Source organism: Yarrowia lipolytica, chromosome 1F, assembly GCF_001761485.1.
Source record: "Yarrowia lipolytica chromosome 1F, complete sequence".
NCBI classification, from domain to species: domain Eukaryota; kingdom Fungi; phylum Ascomycota; class Dipodascomycetes; order Dipodascales; genus Yarrowia; species Yarrowia lipolytica.
In genome coordinates this window covers 1,713,519-1,731,751 of record NC_090775.1, presented here as the reverse complement: position 1 = coordinate 1,731,751, position 18,233 = coordinate 1,713,519, and the positions used below count along the sequence as shown (strand labels likewise).

The 18,233-nt window shown below is 53.5% G+C and overlaps 6 protein-coding genes across 6 annotated transcripts; 3 read left to right on the top strand and 3 right to left on the bottom strand.

The window, feature by feature from the left end:
- Nucleotides 1–911: 911 nt before the first annotated feature.
- YALI1_F17302g (uncharacterized protein) lies at nucleotides 912–1,541 on the bottom strand (the record flags this gene model as incomplete). Its single annotated transcript, XM_068283379.1, has 1 exon — nucleotides 912–1,541. The coding sequence occupies one exon, from the start codon at nucleotides 1,539–1,541 to the stop codon at nucleotides 912–914; it is 630 nt and encodes a 209-aa protein (XP_068139480.1).
- A 1,062-nt stretch (nucleotides 1,542–2,603) lies between these two features.
- Nucleotides 2,604–3,514, top strand: YALI1_F17289g (uncharacterized protein; the record flags this gene model as incomplete). The annotated part of the gene is made up of 2 exons (XM_068283378.1): nucleotides 2,604–2,795; nucleotides 2,819–3,514. 2 exons carry the CDS (start codon nucleotides 2,604–2,606, stop codon nucleotides 3,512–3,514), a joined length of 888 nt encoding a protein of 295 aa, XP_068139479.1.
- Nucleotides 3,515–5,243: 1,729 nt separating this feature from the next.
- On the top strand, nucleotides 5,244–8,933 carry YALI1_F17265g (uncharacterized protein; the record flags this gene model as incomplete). Its single annotated transcript, XM_505346.3, has 1 exon — nucleotides 5,244–8,933. One exon carries the CDS (start codon nucleotides 5,244–5,246, stop codon nucleotides 8,931–8,933), a length of 3,690 nt encoding a protein of 1,229 aa, XP_505346.3.
- A 476-nt stretch (nucleotides 8,934–9,409) lies between these two features.
- Nucleotides 9,410–10,157, bottom strand: YALI1_F17215g (uncharacterized protein; the record flags this gene model as incomplete). Its single annotated transcript, XM_066094447.2, has 2 exons — nucleotides 9,410–9,644; nucleotides 10,057–10,157. The coding sequence occupies 2 exons, from the start codon at nucleotides 10,155–10,157 to the stop codon at nucleotides 9,410–9,412; spliced, it is 336 nt and encodes a 111-aa protein (XP_065950519.1).
- Nucleotides 10,158–11,400: 1,243 nt separating this feature from the next.
- Nucleotides 11,401–13,068, top strand: YALI1_F17203g (uncharacterized protein; the record flags this gene model as incomplete). Its single annotated transcript, XM_505345.3, has 1 exon — nucleotides 11,401–13,068. The coding sequence occupies one exon, from the start codon at nucleotides 11,401–11,403 to the stop codon at nucleotides 13,066–13,068; it is 1,668 nt and encodes a 555-aa protein (XP_505345.1).
- Nucleotides 13,069–13,575: 507 nt separating this feature from the next.
- YALI1_F17138g (uncharacterized protein) lies at nucleotides 13,576–17,904 on the bottom strand (the record flags this gene model as incomplete). Its single annotated transcript, XM_505344.3, has 1 exon — nucleotides 13,576–17,904. The coding sequence occupies one exon, from the start codon at nucleotides 17,902–17,904 to the stop codon at nucleotides 13,576–13,578; it is 4,329 nt and encodes a 1,442-aa protein (XP_505344.3).
- Nucleotides 17,905–18,233: the final 329 nt, after the last annotated feature.

Genomic DNA, 18,233 nt, shown 5'->3' with positions numbered 1-18,233 from the left:
CAAGTCTGGTATTGTTGGTTATCTTTACATTCCAATTCCGAACTCCTCACTTCTTTTAAACCTCATTTATCCTCGGATATCCGGTTTCGGAACAACTAGCTCAAAACATACCCCTGAATCCGATCTACGTTTGCGTTTCGTGTGGTTTGGCCAACATCGTTGCAACAGTTACTGCCTTTAATGTGGCTGCTTTGGTTGCTTTTTCGCGCACTTTACAGGCACGTTTTGGGAGCTACCACAGCGCTATGTTTACCATCTTGCAAGAGTGATTGGTGTACGCACATCCTGCAGTTTTAGCTGCTGTGCACATGACAATCTAGCTGAAGAGACACTACAGACTCTATACACAGAGCTCAACAGAGAGTGCGACTGTGCTTTCTTTTTTTGTGCTTCATAGGGCGTTGATTGGATGCACTGGCCGAGTCCTGCCGAGTCCTGCCTTGATACCACTTCCAATCTGTTTCAGAGTGTCTCAAATACATTTCTGGAATGCGAAGCATGAATGAGAATGTGTACCGATAATTGTAGTAGAAATACTTTCAAGGCGAATGCCAAACTTCAGGAAGCTCATAAAACGGCGATAAACATTGCAGTTCACACATTTATCGACGTTGTAGATGGAGATATCCAGAATTCAGCAATGCAAGTTCTGTTTGCTACTAGTAGAAGCGTAAAGATTGGTTTGTTCCCTCTCCAAGGCACTAATTTTCATGTGTTCCAATTCACAAATGCTCAATTCCAAGTTTGGTGAGACTTCTACAACGTTTCGAAGTTGACCGAAAATCCACCAATGGACCCAAGATTCTGTACTTCAGTAGACAACGTTTGCTGGGTTAATCCCTTTTTAACTGTCAGTATTAGTTATCCTATTGATTATCTATATCAGGTAGTAGGTGCTCAGTTGATCCCTTCTACTCCAGGAACTCCTGGTAGAAGGAGATGAACTTGGAGACAGCCTCGTCCACAAATTGGGACTTGTCATACATGTCAAAGTGGTTGGAGCCTTTGACAAAGTAGTTGGAAGCGTTCTTGTTGGAGCTCTTGATGGTCTCGATTAGCTCTTCGGAGTAAAACTTGGTGCCGGCGTCCTCACCGGCAACCATGAGAATGGGCTGGGTGAGGAACTCCTTGGCCTGGTGGAAGGCGTCATAGGTAGCGAGCTGGGTGAGAGATCGATCTGTATATTTGGAAGGGGCATTGGGCTTGGCCGCTCGCTCTGTTTTGTAGTAGGTGTAGGCATCTCTGAGCTCTGGAACAGGAGCATCATCAATCGTCTCGGGAGCCCAAGACAGATAAGTAATGTCTTGTCCGTTCGCCTCATCGGTACGAGCCTGGGCTCCAACTTGGAGAACCTGATCCACAATTCCGGACTGGTTTCCGTTCCAGCCTGCTCGGTACATGAATCCAATGTTGACGGCAGAAACAGTTCCCACCGCCTTGATACGCCTGTCGTTGATGGCGGCGTTAACGGTGTAACCTCCGGAAGCACACACGCCAAGGATACCAATCTTATCCTTGTCAACATATGCCAGAGTGGTCATGTAGTCGACGGCAGCTGAGTTCTCTTCGGTTCGAATGTAGGGGTCCTCCAGATGTCGGGGCTCTCCGGTGGAGTCACCCTGGTAAGAGGCATCGTAAGCCAGGGTAACGAAGCCTCCTGCGGCGACCTTGTTGGCGTAGATTCCCGAAGTTTGCCTTGACGCCTCCGGCAGGGTGAGGCTACGACAATGGCGGCGTACTTTTTGCTCGTCAAAAATGGGGGGGGGGGGGGGGGGGGGGGGGGGGGAAGTTGACGGTGGCTGGCGTTGGAGATGCCCTCTCCGTTGATTCTTGAAGGTGATCTTCTTTTTGGGTGACGGACATGTTGAGTGTGTTTGTTGGGTGTGTTGATTGAGTGACTTTGGCGACCCATCCTGTTTATATATAGCCCGATCTCGCGCGAATGGGACTCGACGGTGCTGGTTGCCGATTACTACCGCGCCTGTCAGACGCTTGGTCTCTTTGTTACCGGAACTCTGATGGTCATCTCCGCCAGGCAACTGTAATAGCCGCCCCGATTTCTAATAAGTCCGTTGCAGCACGAAGAAGGCGGAAAAACGAATAATGACGGCGGAGAAGGGGTTTGAGAACAAGACGATCAAACTGGCCCTTCGTCATGCTGGTGTGACTCCGGCAGATTCAGATGTGTATGCCACAGACATATATTGTACGGTACATGCTGTACTTGTGCTCGTATTCGCTAAAGCTACTAACGAATATGCAGGTCCCGTACCAGGCGCCTGGATGCCGTTTAAACGACCCAAAACCACAGAATCAGATTATGACGGGGCCGGAATTTGTCATAAGGGGTCAGACGGTCAGACAGTCTCCACAAAAGCACCCAAAATTCTCTCTACACGACCATTCAATCGACTTCCGATCTTAAACATGACATTATTCCTGCCCCAGCAATCAACTTTATTACGAGGAGACGGGGTTAAGAGATGTGGAGGTAAGACAACGGTACCAGTACTTGTTTTGTGATGGCAAGCTGATCCAAGCTATATAATGCGTTCGAGAACTGCTCACTTGTTCACAAAAACAACACACACAACACACACGGCATGTCCAACATCTCCATCAAGAACAACAATGGCAACGGAATCACTCTGGCGGCTGTCGTCAACAAGCCCCAGAACTTCGATGAGTCCAAAAAGTATCCCGCCGTGGTAGTGACTCATCCTGGAGGAGGCGTCAAGGAGCAGACCGCGGGCACATACGCCAAGAAGCTCGCCGACGAGGGCGACTTTGTCACCGTGGCCTCGATGCCTCCTACCAGGGCGCCTCTACTGGCGAGCCTCGTCAGCTAGAGAACCCCCACGTTCGAACTGACGATATTAGCGCTGTTATTGACTACCTCGAGACCCAGTCGTTTGTTGACACCGGCAAAATTGGAGCCATGGGCGTCTGTGCCGGGGGAGGCTACACTGCCAACGCCGCCATCAACGACTCTCGAATCAAGGCCGTTGGCACCGTGTCGGCCGTCAACATTGGCCAGATGTTCCGAAACGGCTGGGACGGCTCGGTCAAGGACGCGGACGCTGCTCCTTACATCAAGGCTGGCTCGGACGCCCGAACCGCCCAGGCCAAGACTGGAGACATTGGAACCGTCCCCCTGGCTCCTCTCAAGAAAGAAGACGCCCCCAACGAAGAGATGGTCGAGGCCTGGGAGTACTATCACACTCCCCGAGCCGAGCACAAGAACTCGCCCGGCGTCATGACTGCTCGATCACTGGCCCAGATCGTCCCCTACGATGCCTATAACAACGCCGAGGCCTTCCTGACCCAGCCTGTCCTTGTGGTGTATGGTGAAAACGCAGGCAGCAAGTGGATGTCCGAGGACCTCGTCAAACGAGCCGCAGCCAAGGACAAGAGTTCACACGTCGTCAAGGATGCCAACCACATGGACCTCTATGACAAGAACGTTGACGAAGTTGCCTCCAAGCTCTCCGACTTTTTCAAGAAGCATCTCTGAGAACAGTAGACCGGTGATTTAGTTATTCGTGAACAAGACGAGTGTATTGAATATGTCGAGAATCGTGTCGTCTATCGGCACTACAGTCTGAAGGGTGAAGGTAGGAGGGGCGAGTCAGGGGAAGAGCGATGTAGAAAGAAAAGAGAATCATTTAAGACTCAAAATGTTTGACAGCTCTATGTATTCCTCTATAAAAAAGATTTATTCTAGACAGGACACTTTTGTACTGCTCTGTGCTCTGCCTTGCTCAATGATGTCAAGGTTCTCTCCCATCAGACCAAATTACTTGAGAATTAGTTAAAGAGAAAAGTCACCTGGGGGTGCCAATTGTATGTTCCAGACGTTATACTGCAATACCACCTATTACATTCGAAACCTGCTCATTGGATATATTATATTACTAAAAGTAATATCCAAATATAATACTCGCTTGCCCAATTCGCTGCCCAAATATCTTTTTCTCCAAGTCGCATTCAGTTGGCATTTTAGTTGACCTTGGGACGACCCTCAGAAAAAACGTTTTTATGATTTTTTTCTGGGAAATAGGTACGTGCCAAGTTTGACCATGAAACTAAACGTGTTTAATTAGTAATATTCGTGTAAGCGTACATTCATTTCAAAGGTTATTCTTTTCACGGCAAAGTTATAATTAAATGAATGTATATGCAGAAAAAAAAAAAAACGTAACATGGTCACGCGATCAGAAATCAATGGTGGGGGAGCCATCCATATCTGATCCTATAGAGTAGCTAAATCAATGACAAAACAACCAGATGGTAGCCAGAACCTGTCTCATCCACGTAATCACAATAACAGACTCTTTCGCACTACTTGTAGCAAAAACATACTACCATAGTCTGCTTCAGCCTTACTACCATACAGTAGCTACAAGTACTTTACGCGCTGTACCGGCGGTACCAACAGCTTCAACAGACTCTCAAAAGACTTCATATAACGCCTCTTAATCTTTTGCCAACCTCAAGGCACACAAACAGACTGCTTACTCATCAAAAAAACACCGAACAATCCTCTCCTCCATACCTTGCGCTGTTCTCAACATTTTAGACCCACTTGCCGAGCGTATGACGTCATACGACACGAGTCCCCTCAACAGCACATTACGAACACATGCTCGTACTGTACATACCCGTAAGCGATACGAACACATAAACGGTGGTAACGGAGCATTGAAGTGCGGAACATCACGTGAATAGCTTCCTCAACCAATCTCTCTCGCTCCTGGACCTTCCAATAGTGGTTTCATCCGACTGGTAAGCTTTTGTCAAGCTATTTTTTCCCACAGCTTTAGGAGTGTTTATGCTCGGGATACTTTTTTAATTTTTGGTCCTATTGGGTCTAGAATGTCCAGTTTTGGAGCTAAAAAAAACAGGCCTGCCGGACTGAAAATGGAAACGGGGGCTCATAAGGTCAGTATCACGTGACCAAAGAGTTCTTCTCACGCGCCCTGCCTCTGCATGGTCCGTTTCTCAGGTTTTTGGTGTCCAAAAATACCCCTATTTACAGTTTATGCACATGTCCACGTATTACACGTTTAACCATCAGCAGTTTCACCGTCACAAGCACCAGCAGTACACAACATACACACACGCACACACACACACAACGACACAAACCGACAATGAGTGAAAACGAGTGAGTATAAATACACCGCCATCCGCCATATTGTGTCTAACACAGTCTGCAATCGTTTGCGCCTGTTGTGGGTCGAATGAAGTCAAAACGATGGGTTCAGGCCTCCGCCCCCTCGTACGATGGAGACGACTGGGACGACGACTATTACAGTGGCGACGACGCGCCCGAGGTGCCGGAGGTACCCAGTGAACACGTGGCGTCTATTGCTGAAGTGGACGAGGGTGTGGAAGAGGCTCCTGAAGCGCCTCCGGTGATCAAACCCCTGGCATTGGGACGGGCGGGCCAGCAGCAGAAGCTGGAGGAACAGCGGGAGCAGGAGCGGCTGCGAAAGCAGCAGGAGGCCGAGGCCGAGGCTGAGGCCGAACGCCAGGCTGAGACCGAGCGCCAGGCTGAGCTGGAGAAGCAATACCAGGCCAAGCTCGCCGAAGAGAAACGACAACGTGAACAGCTGGAGGAGTTGGAGCGGGAACAGCAACGGATCCGGGAGGCCCGGGCGCGAGCCGAGGCTGAGACCAAGGCCAGAGACGAGGCTGAAGCCAAGGCACGGGAGGAGGCTGAGGCGAAAGCTCGAGCTGAAGCTGAGGAGCAGGATCGACTGGAGCGAGAGGAGATTGAACGCGAATACCGAGAGCGCCAGGACGCCGAGAGGCAGCGTCAGAAGCAGGAGGAGGCTGAGCGACTGGAGAGGGAGGAGGAGGAGCGACTGAGAAGGGAGGAGGAGGAGCGCCAGGCCAAGATGGAGGAGGAGCGTCAGGCCAAGCTTGAAGCTGAACGACAGGCCAAGCTCGAGGAAGAGCGATTGGCCCGACTGGAGGCAGAGCGACAGGCTAAACTTGAGGCAGATCGACAGGCCAAGCTCGAGGCCGAGAAGGCACGCAAGGTCAAAATTGAAAAGGCGCGAATCGAGGCTGAAAAACAGGCTGCGCGGGAAGCAGAGGAACGACGGCTCAAGGAGGAGCAGCAACGACTGGCCGAGGAGGAGGAGAAGCGACAGGCGGAGGCGGAGGCCGCACGTGTTGCTGCTCTAGAGGCTGAGTTAGAAGCAGAGCGTGAGAAGGAGAGCAAGAGACAAGAGGTCGTTCGCCAGGCCGAAAAGGAGCGTCTAGATGCTGAAAGAGAGGCGGAGTACCAATCCAAGCTGGAGGCGCGCGCCAAGGAGGCCGAAAAAGCCCGTCAGGCAGAGGAGGAGCAGCGTGAGGCTGAACAGGCTCGTCTGGAGGCTGAACGCCATGCTCTGCTCATGTCAGCTGCTGGGGAGGAAGGGGGAGATAAAACCAACTCTCCCACCACACAGTCGTTTTACGATTCCAGATCAAAGGGAGTCGGAAACGCTTCTGGAACTCCTGTGATGTCTCCCCGAGTGGATTATGACGACTTCCAAGCCACGGCTTCTCCCAACACCAGGGACCCCTACGATCCCAGTAATCATTGGGGAGGTGGAGCTGTCACATCTGACTCTGCTGGGCGTGATGATGGTGGTTCTAACAACGGTGTTGTTGGAGCCATTGGAGGGGCGATTGCAGGTGCTGCTGCTGCCGTGGGAGCTGCCACTCTTGAGTCTAACAATGACTCTGAGAAGGATGGCAACAAGGAGGCTGATAAGAGTATTGATTCGTCTACTGGCTCAGAAGCACACACAGTCGGTCTTTCTAAGGAAGTGCTGGCTGCTCCTTCGGAAGCAGATGCTTCCAACTCACTGAAACATGCATCAATGGTTGCTCAAGTGGGTGCAGATGAGTCTGAAACACCCACCACGCTTCCTAGCAGCTCTGGTACTGCCACCTCCAAGAGTATGTCTCGTGTGGACTCTGTGGAGGACATTGTTGCTGACTACTATGCTTATAGCAGTGATGAGGGCGTTGAAGGAGAAGGAGTGGAGTACGATGAAGAGGGAGTTGAAGAAGGGTCCACTATGGATGGCCATAAAGATAAGGAGGAGGAGAAGGCCGACAAGAAAGATGCTGTCATAAAGGACTCTTTGGATATTTCACCTGTCTCTTCCACTTCTCATTCTCACTATGCTGACGCCGAAGATGTGGAGGCAGGATACACCATGGACGGAGTCAAGATGGAAGGATCTGATGGATCTGACAACGAGACTGACCATGAGACTGACGAGGACGACAAGAAGTTGTCCAAGCTCGACACTTCCGGTGCTTCTGCTGTTCCCGACACTTCAGACGTGTCTACTCCCAAGCTTGGCCAGGAACCCTCTTCTGCTTCTACTGATATTGCTGGAAAACGAGAAATCCCTTCGCATCTCGTCCCCGGTCTCGCCGTGGGCACTGGAGGCAGTCCCCATGTGAAATCCACCTCGGAAATCACACCCACGACCGAGATGAACAAACTATCGGACGAGATTCTCAACTCGTTTTCGGCTGAAGGAAATGACCCTTACTACACCAACAGCGCGTACGATTATGACGATAGCGATGCTGGTCCCGATGCAGAGCTACAGGCGCTATATGCCGGTTCGCACAAGTTTCTTGACGCGCGAATGTCGCGCGATATGAGCGATGTGCACGGTGATTTTTCTGTGGCTCCTCTTTCTCCCAAACGGCTGTCTCGAGTGGCCGTTGTAGACGAGTCTAACAGCTCGCCTAGTGTTGGTAAGGTGGCTGCGGTTGTGGGGGCTGCTGGAGCCGTTGGAGTAGCCTCTGGTGTTGTTACAAGTGGTGGTGAGACTACTTCTGCTTCCGCCACTCCTACCACTTCTGATGCTCCCAAATTCGAGGATGCTACCAAGGCCGTCAAGGACGCCATGGAGGGAAACAAGGATCTAGAGTCGGATTTGCAAGCCAAACAGACGGAACCCCTTCCATCTCTGCCCTCTATTCCCGTTTCTTCTCTTGATCCGGGCACTCCCACTATTCCGTCTTCGGAAGACAAGAGGGAGAAGGAGGGCAAGGAAGACAAGGACACCAAGGAGAAGGACGATAATGACAACCGTGCATCCTCCCCCGAGCTTGACGAATTCGAAGACGCAGTGGAACGTATTTCTACAAACGACGAAAAACCCGATCGAACGAGCCACGACTCGGGCTACAAGTCGATGATTCTGGCTACTTCGCTCGAAAACGTGGCCACCACGCCCTCTGCAGGTGCCTCGTCGCGTTCGGCGTCTCGAGGAGCAGGCATACTGGGCAAGCAGAGTAGCATCTCGTCCATGAACGCTCTAGGCAAAACGGACAGCTCGTCGTCGTCTGGTGTGCCTCCCACAGCCTCCTCGGCCGTGCAGAATATCTTCCCTACTAATTCCGTCTCCACAGGTTCCCCTGCACAGGCTCCTGCCTCGTTCGCCAAGCAGGCCACCACCACAGCTGTACTTCCGAAGGGACCAGCCATCACCACAGCCCAGGTACGATCGGGCCCGTCGTACGACTTCCGGTCGATTCTGACGCGTCCTCGGTCCATCGATCGGGCCAACGCGTTCAATGACGCCCGAAAACGGGAGGCGGAGTACTCTCCCGGTCTCGAGAGCTGGCTGGTGTTCACCTACAATGCTCTTAAGACGGACGCCGGCATCAGCGACATGCAAACGTCGGGCTCATACTCTGGCGGCTCCAACAACCTGCCCAAGGCGTCATCCAATCTTCTGGCCGGCTCCATTGGCGACGTGTTCCAGAACCCTCTGTCGGGCATGTCTGGCGCCACCAAGGTGTCTGAAAAGTCGTCGCAGGTGTTCAACAAGGTGGGCGAGAGCACCACCAAGCGAGCCCGGGGTCTGTTTGCAAAGTCCAAGAAGCTCATGAAGGGCGACAGATAGTTTATTTAATGTTATTGCTGTTGTTATGGTTGAGTGCAGAGTGGGCGTAGGTCTTGCTCAACAGGATATCCCGGGTTAAGTTGATTAGTTGGACCCCATGGATTGTCAATTGAAGACAAAAGGGTTGGGGTCTTGAGGACCGGACCCTCACCATTAGAGGAGCTTGTCAGCTGGGCGAAATAACTGTTATAAGTTCAAAAAGTGAATGGCTATTCAGCTTTAGTTCTACTGAGGAGAAAAGGGGTCTAGGAAATGAAGCTACTGTAGCGGAGGACGAGTGAGAGTCTGTTCAGGATTAGGGATTAGATCTGAGGGACTAGATATGATGCGTATAATTGGTCGAACTAACTCATCAGCTGCTAAGTATCCTCGCCGTGGCGTGTTCGTATTCCAGATTGTTATTGTTATGCTATGTACAGAAGTGACCAAATGGGTCAGTGGGGTTAGGACAACTTGAAGGAAACCGGTTGATCCGTTTATTTGTTGTCGTCAGGCTTGGGATAGGGCTGGGATTCGGAGGGACCCTGGGCAGACAGACCGAACCGGTCACCCATCTTCTTGCCCATGTAAGCGTTACCAGCGCCCTCGTAGTAGGACACTCGCTCGACGCCGGTAGCGCCTGCGGGGACCTGGTTTCGGGGAGGCAGCTTGCCGTCCTCGACTTCGAAGACGTTTCGAGCGTAGGACTCGGTTTTTTGGGACCAGATGTATCTATGTTAGTAGGTAGAGTGGGTAATTGCTGCATCAACGGAACACACAGTATGTGGTCAATGGCTGGTGCAAAAGCATCAAAGTACTCAATGGTGCAATAACGGTCCATAGAGACACGTCATTCACGTCACAACTGGCGCGGACGTAAATATAAACAACCACATGTGAGCACGTGTGTTTCTGAGGTGAGAGCGGATGCGTGAGCCACGCCACGGAGTTGGTAGTCGGTGTTGTTTGCAATAGATGAGTTTGCGATACCGCCATAATTGCCATCGACCGTCATTACCCACAATAAAACAACTTTTTGCTCAATGTTTCTGTGCACCCTCCGTTGTGAGCTCCTCTTTGCCGTCTCACATCTCTCATGTGGGACCATTCTGTCTGAGCATCTGTTTCTCCTGTCCATACTCACTTCTTCACGAGGTAAATGCTGCCGATGAAACCAATGAAGGAGTAGAATCCGATTTTGAAGTTTCGGGCGGGAATCTTGGGCTCTTCGTACCAGTTGGACATTTTGGCGGGTGTGGGGCGGTGGTGATGATCAGGTCAGATTTGACATTTGGGTTGGACCTTTGTATGCCAACTTTAAGCGCAACTCATAATCTGTTGCGCCTGAACAAAACGGGAAGATCTGGGGGGGAGGGGGTGTATGTCAGTTGAAGTGATTGAGAGCAATCTAAAGAGGCTTAGTAATCTGCTTTGTTGTTTCCAACATGACTCGGCCCCTTCTAAATTGCCATAACACCACCGAACATCCATTCTCCACGCCTTTTTCACCAGCCACAATAACTAAAACTTTGCGCCACAATTAATTTTGAAAAGTGAAAAATGGCGTTTAAATGTGGCTAAAAAAAGGCCAATGTCGAGATGGCGCCGCTGGTCATATATTTTGCCCGTGAACTAGTCTATAAGGACACCAAAAAGACAAAAGAATATCACATGACTTGCGCAATTGCAATCTTTGTCATCATTAACCCACAGTCCACCTTGAGTTTCCCTCTGAAACAGTCCAGTTAGGTTGCTGATTACTGATCAGGTATATCTTGTATGAGCTGATGTGGTCATAGTCATAATGCCAGGCGACGGGAAAATACAATAGTTGCCCTATCATAAAGAAACAAATCCAGTTGTTGATACCTTCACCACCTCTGTCTGATGTACCATTTATCTAACAAATCCTCTGAATTCTCCGTCTTGAAGAAACATTTTACTGGACATATCGTCTTCTTTTAGTTAAGATATTACTTTACTCTGGACAAATGTGAGTCTCAACAAAGACATTCATGGCAGCATCTACGCGACGCAATTTGGACTGAGAAAAAAAGACAAACCATCGACTGTTGGACTTCCGACACTCCAATACCATCCTAAACCTCCCCCTTACCCCCGCCTATCGCAACATCCTGCTTACTAAACTACTACTACCACCACCCACCAATCTCTCTCTCTCTTTACCTCTCTTTGGTGCCTTAGTGCGGGTCCGACATATATACCACCATGAGGAGACGCACTTGTCCCGGACACGCGAAAATGAAGAAGTCACGTGACCGCGGCAAGGGGCCCGCGACCGTTCGCACTGGTCCCTTTCACGTGGTGGCTGACTAAGACGATGCACGGTCACGTTGTCCACCACCACCTCCAACTCAAAGTGTCATAGAGTAAAAATTGGACTTGCTGCAGCAGTGGGTGACCAAGCACACAGCACTGCACAACATCACCGCAGTTTGTCTGTCTTCATCACCACATCATCACAACCATGTCCAAGCAGCCGACGAACCCGTTGATGCGCAGCAAGAAGTACGACTCGCCGTTGCGACGAGATCGGCCGTCTCTGCGCCCGCAGATGCGTAAGGGCCCCATCAACATTCCTGCGCGACCAGGCCACAAGTTCATTCAAAGCACGCCTGGTGTCAAGAAGGAGGAAAACGAGCCCAAATACAAGGAGTACTCGCTGGTGGCTGCGTCCAAGGACGAGCTCAAGGACCTGCGATACCACATTATGCGACTGCACAGTATCAAGAACGTAGACCCCGGCGCCGACTTCACTCCCCCCATCAAGTTGCACAGAAAAGACCCTCGAAACCTGCAGTTCCAGGCAACACAGGAGGAGCAGGCGGCCGAGTCCAACGCCGACAGTGGCGCTGAGGAGGGGACGGAGCCTGTCAAGCGAGAGCAGGCCGATCTGTCGAAAATCGCGCCGGATGGAGGAGCCCGACACGCCAAGAAAAACCAGTTCAACAAGAAGGCCAAGCAGGTGATCCACAGAGACGAAGATGCCAAAAAACTGCGGTATGAGGAGTACTACCCCTGGGTAATGGAGGACTACAGTGGCAAGAACACGTGGGTGGGCAACTATGAGGCAGCCCAGAGCGACTCGTACTGCGTCTTTGTGTTCCACGGTAACGGCTTCAAAATGGTGCCTGTCGAGAAGTTTTACAAGTTCACGCCGCGAAACCAGTATGCCACGTTGACGCTTGAGGAGGCCGAGAAGCGGATGGCAGACAGTGTCAAGGCCGGCACCCCTCGATGGCTCATGAAACACATGTCGCCCGAGATGCAGCAATCGCGAATGCGAGATCAGCGCCCACGCAAGTTCCAGACTGTCGACAGTGGGGGGCCTGTGGATGACGACGATGGGCTGTCTCGTCGACGAGAGCGAGATGATGAGGATCTCGATTTCGACCACGTCTTTGACGACGACGAAGAGGCGCCGATCATGGACGGAGACGAGGAGGACCAGAAGGAAGTGGAGCGAAAGATGAAGAACGAGCACCGATCGGCAGCCGTTCTGAAGGACGATAACCACGACGACATGGGCGACCTGTTTGGAGAAGAGGAGGAGGAGAAGATGGACAAGGAAGGTCGTAAGTTGAAAAAGTATCTGCGGTCACTGGAGAAGAATGCTCATTACGATTCGGATGACGATGAGAACCCCTACGCTTCTTCTTCCGAAGACGACGACGACGAAGAAGATGGTATCAAGAAGGAAGACCCCGTCAAGAAGGAGGAGGATCTGGCCATCAAGGAGGAACCCATGCCGTTGTTTGTCAAGAAAAACATTACTGGCCTGCCCCGCGGCATGGCTGTCATCCAGCTGCCTCCTCATGTTCTCGCCAAGTTCACCCGAGGAGTGTGGAACCCCAATGCCAAGCGTCCTCGAGAGGCTGGCGGAGAGTCTGGAGATGCTAAGCGGCCCCGAACCGCGGATGCTGATCTACCTCCTCCCTTTGGACCCAACGACACGGTTCTGTCCGACGACATCATTCTCAACACGCTGCGAAGCCGACCCCCCATGGCCGTGCAGGATCTGCTGCGAATTCTCATGCCCATTATGCGCAAGGATGCCGACAACAAGGCTCGTCTGACGGCTTGTCTCAAGAAACACGCAAAGGTCCAGAACGGAGTGCTGGTGCTGAGAGAGTAACAAGATAGAATGTAGGAGATATCCCTTTGAAACAGATACATAAGATAAATATTATAGCATGGGTTTGGTTGGAGGGGGTGAATGGGAGAGACGTAGTTCTAATATGGAAAATGCGACTCCGTTAAGTACGTCACAGGTCCTAAGATGGTCCCCCTACGGTCCTGTTCTGTCTCTCCCCTCTTGTCTGAACCAGTGTGTTTATCGGTAAGACGAATGAAAAACAGATGTTAGTAATCTGGTGTAGCTACCTGCTGTCGTGCCGCTGACTAACGGTTAGTTCTACGTCGGTTCTGGTTCTGACTCAACCCTTCATGGTGATGTGCGATAGAGAGCACCTACAGGTATGTACTATGGTATGGGGTTGGTGCAAGTATCATTCACAGTTTCCCACAAATATCTCTACTCCTGTCAGATACACCCACTTAATCCACTACATCATATTAATAATCATCATATGCATTATGCTATTGTCCAATCCATCCTTCCTTCTTCCTTCCTCCATGTCTTCTAATGTCCCTCCTCGTGCCAGTACTCCTCGTTGCTGGAGCTACTGCTGGAACTGCTGGTGCTTACAGGACTGCCCATGGCGTCATCGTCCACAACGGCAGCGTACGCATTCTGCTCCACCATCTGGTCATAGGTGCCTTCAGAGAAGTAGTCGTCGGCCTCGACAGACTCGGTGGTTTCTCCTGCAGCTCCATCAGCTCCAGCTCCAGCTCCGGCTCCGGCTCCGGCTCCGGCGCCCAGTTGACCAGCCCCTGCCTCGTACTGCTGCTGCTGCTGCTGGTAGCCCTGGTTGATGAGATCCAGATATGCGTACATAAAGTTGGACAGCAGCACTTGCTGCACCAGTGGGCGACGAGGGTTGGCCAGCTTCAAATGAGACAGCCGGTAGATGGCCCGCTCAATGTGCAGCGGGAACCGATGGTAGTACATGACCATGGCCCGTCCGGCACCGGGAGGCACCAGAACTGCGGGACCCGAGTAGAAAATCGGAGTCTCGTAGTCCATCACTGTCATCATGTTGGGCTTCATGTAAGTGGACGGCAGATCGAACAGAGCCGGATCGATGGGCGAGTACATGGGCTGCTGCTGCTGCGCAGGGTCCATGTATCCATCACTGGACTCAGACGGAACAGTGTCCTCCATATCCTTTGAGCCAGGGCCCACCACGGTCCGATCCACGTCCATGTGGTCGTCCTGTCGCTCCAGCTCGGCTCGCACGTGCTCAGACTTGGACTTGTTCTTGTCGCGTCGTCGCTTGGTGGGGCTCTTGGAGTTGCGTGCCTTTTGGATCCGTCGACGCTGAGACGGAGACTGAGATCGGGACCGGTCCTCGGGAGCCGACGAAGCAGGTACTGTTCCTCGACGGCCGGGTTGTCCAGATTGCGATGGTTGCGATGAGGAGGGAGCCAGCACAGGGACGGCCTGAACAGGAGAGTTTGTTGCCTGCTGCTGCACGTCGACTGGAAGCTCTGGCTCTCGCCTCTGTTCCCTCTGCTCTCTCTGCTCTCTCTGGTCCACCTCCTTCTTGTCCTCCCGCTTGTCCTCTCCTGCTGTGTTAATGTCGTCGTCGCCCTTCTTGTCTTTCTTGAAAAACGACGTGATCAGGGTCGCTGCGTCCTTCTTGCCCTTGACCTTGCGCTTGATGAGGTTGGAAGACTGCGCCGGCGCGTGTACCTCGTCCTCGGCGTTACTGGCGTCCTTTCCTCCATCCTTGTCCTTGCCGTCCTTGTCCTTGTCGCCTAGTAGCCAGCCCCACGTGCTCTTCTTCGATTTGGACTTGGTCTTGGTCACCTCGCCATCCGAGTCGTAGCCGGCGTCGCTGCTGGGAGCCGTGTTGGAGCGCCCTCGGCCGTATAGCTGCTCTGACGGTGGAATCGACGAAAGCACGTCAGTCGTCTGGCCCATCATCGATGGCGAGTTGAACGATGATCCGCCAATCAGCTGCTCGTCCGTGATACGGTAGACCACTGGCGCCTCCTTGTTGATGGGAAGCTCCTTGTAACTCAGCTCCTTGTGCAGAGGCTGAGGCGGTGAGGGAGGGGCGTGTTGGTCCGGCGAGTCAACAGTAGAGGGGGTGGGCTCCGACGCCGTGCTTCCATCTCGAGCATGAGACGGGTCTCTGGATGCCGCGGAGGACCCTGAAGTCGAGGGGAAGTCGGGATGACTTTTCAGCTCGGGACTGTGGCTGTGGCTCGACTTGTGGCCCGGCTTGTACGGTCCAGGAGGTCCCCCATGAGTTCCCGGCTTGCCTCGTCCTGGAGGACGCTGCTGGGGCCGGCTGTGACCGTGTCCGCCCTGGGGGCTATTACCCCCGTGCCCACCCTGGGGGCCATGGTTCGGTCCGTGGTTCGGCCCGTGACCCTGGACATGGTTCTGAGGTCCATGCGCCTGCCCATGTTGGCCCTGGGCATGGCCTCTGGACCGATGTGCGGGAGGGTAGGGACCTCCCTGGTGACCCTGGTGAGGAGCGGGGTGTTGCCCAGAAGGTCCAGGGTACGGGCCCTGCTGCTGTCCCTGGGGCGCGGGATAGGGGCCCTGCTGCTGTGGATGACCTTGGCCATGTGGACGATCTCGACGCTTGTGTTTCGGAGGAGGTCCATTATAACCAGGAGGGGGGCCCTGGTGCTGTTGATGTTGTTGCTGCTGGAGATGCTGCCGGGGATGCTGCTGGGGATGCTGTTGCTGGGGATGCTGAGAATGTGGTTGTTGATGCGGGGGATGTGAATGTTGTCGGTGCATGGGCTGGCCACCGTGGTATCCGTGGTGGGGAGGTCCGTGAGTGTCCCGAGGACCCCGTCTCGGAGTCCATCGCGGGGTCCATCTCGGGGGTCCATCTCGGGGTCCATCTCGGGGTCCATCTCGGGGTCCATCTCGGGGTCCATCTCGGGGCATAGGACCATCTCGAGGACCCTGTACCTGTCCTGGAGGAGGAGGGGCAGCCATATCCGGCCTGGGGCCAGGGCCAGGGCCAGGGCCAGGGCCAGAGGAAGGGCCAGGGACGGAGCTGGTAACCGGAACAGGTGTCGGGCCCGGAGGAGGACCGCCAGGAGCACCTCGTCTTCTCTGCTTAACGTCGTCTTCAAACGAGAAGCCGTTGTCGTCTTCGGGAGCAGCAGGAAGAGGAACTGTTGGAGGCGCAGGAGAAGGAGCCTGAGCAGCATGCGGAGGCTTTCCGTCGGGAAGCGGCTTGTCCAAAGCCGGAGCAGTGACTGTCACAGTATGAGACACCAATTCTGGCTCACTCTCCTTGGAAACCACATGTTTGGGCGAAACCTGAGTAGGAGACACCTGTTCGGGCGGAATCTGCTGCTTGGGAGAAATCTGCTCAACGGCTTGCACCGGAGAGTTTGGTGAGACCTCCCCGTCGTCCACCGCTCCAACTGCTCCCACGACTCCTCCAGGAATTGGAGGCATGGGCTTGTCCACGTTTACATTCACGTCCAAGTCTTCTCCCGCTACTGGTGGCGGAAGAGAAGGCACCGGTTTGTCCAAGCCATCGAGGGGAGCCATCAATGGCGGCTTGTCAACAGCAACATCCACGTGCAGCTGTTTGTCCTGCAGATACTTGTCCTCCTTAGGCGGGGGAGTAGGAGGAAGAGAGTCCGCAGTATCCACGATTGTAGAAACAGGATCAGCGGGATCAATGGCGGGATCCGCAACCTGTGATTGTGATGGTGTCTGAGTCTGAGTCTGAGAGGGCGAATCAGCATCAAAGGGGTTCCGATCTCGAGCGGCAGACTCGGCCCTAGCACGACGAATGCTACTCGGCTTGGAGTAGTTGGTCCGCTTGGCCCGTCGCAGACCCATGAGCGGCGTGTTGGATTCTTCCTCCTCCTGGATGGAGTCCACTCCCGGAGACGAGTCCAGAGTCTTTTTGCGCTGCAGCTTTTGGGGCGACGTTTGTCCATCTCGTGACACCGACAGCGAACGTGCCAGTGTGAACGGATCTGCGTTCGTCTGCTGTGTAGTCAACTGGGACAGCTGCGTGGACAGCTCCTCGATGGTGACGGAGCCGAGCGTTGAGGTGGACAATAGCGACGATCTGCGTCGGTTCTCCAGAATCTCGGAGCCGTCTGTGTAGTCCTCCTGGTCGCGGATTTGTTTTGAGAGTCGAGAGTTTGAGCGTTGCAGGCCCGACTTGCGCTTGTGTTCCACGTTGGCCTCTCCCACGTCAGTCTGGGTGTATGTGGCTGACGGAGATCGTGACAAGCTTGACAGCGACGACGCCGACAGCCGGCGCGTGTCTGTCTCCTCATCCATGCCCGCCACCTTGTTTTCCACAAACGTCTTCCACTCCTGCGGAGCCAGCTCCGGATGGATAGACGCTGGGACCCACAGCAGCGAGTTTCGGTCTGGGGACGAGCTTGAGGAAGACGACGACTTGCGGGCGGAGGAGCGCCGTCGGGGCGGTGTGGTGGGGGTGTCCAGTGACGTGTGTCTGGCGAGTGTGCGTGCCGGGGGCGTGGGCGAAGTAGCGGCTCCCGCTCCCGCAGACCGCGAGCGGCCCACTCCCACCACGTCTGTCGTCTCAGCTGCATCATGGAACTCGTCCGTGTCCATGTCAATGCCCAGCGCCTGCGCCACGTGGTACGAGTGGTAGGCGTCCGGCAGGTCCGGGTCGGTGGTCAGCGCGGCACCGATAGACAGCCGCTTGAGCGTCTGGATGGCGTTGATCTCTTGGGCCACGGCACGCGATTGCGGTTGGATGCGGTTGGGGGAGGCCGACGTCTGGGGCGAGGTTGGGGGCTCTGCCGACAGCCGGCGGTTGAGCGGCGGCGACTGCGTCACCACGGCGAGCGATCCGCCGCCTCCATGGCTGAGTCGTTCCATGAGTGTAATGTAGAAGGAGTTGTGTGCAGTTGGTGGTGAACTGTCGTGTCCCACGGTGCAGACCGGTAAGCTTAGAATAAGGTGTAAACTTTGGACTGGCAGTACTTTGTAGTGTACCACTACCTACTGTAGGCGGCGGATTTGCAGAGACCAGACGTGCAATTCTGAGGGGAACCAGCAACTGTTTGTGGTTTTCGCTGTGCTGACCGTTTTGGTGCCCTTTTTCTCGTCTTATTTATCAGCCCCATCAACCTCCTACCGTACTTGCACTACTACCCGTTAGTTCACCTCTATGGTACAACTAGTGGCTAATTCAACCTAACATCCAA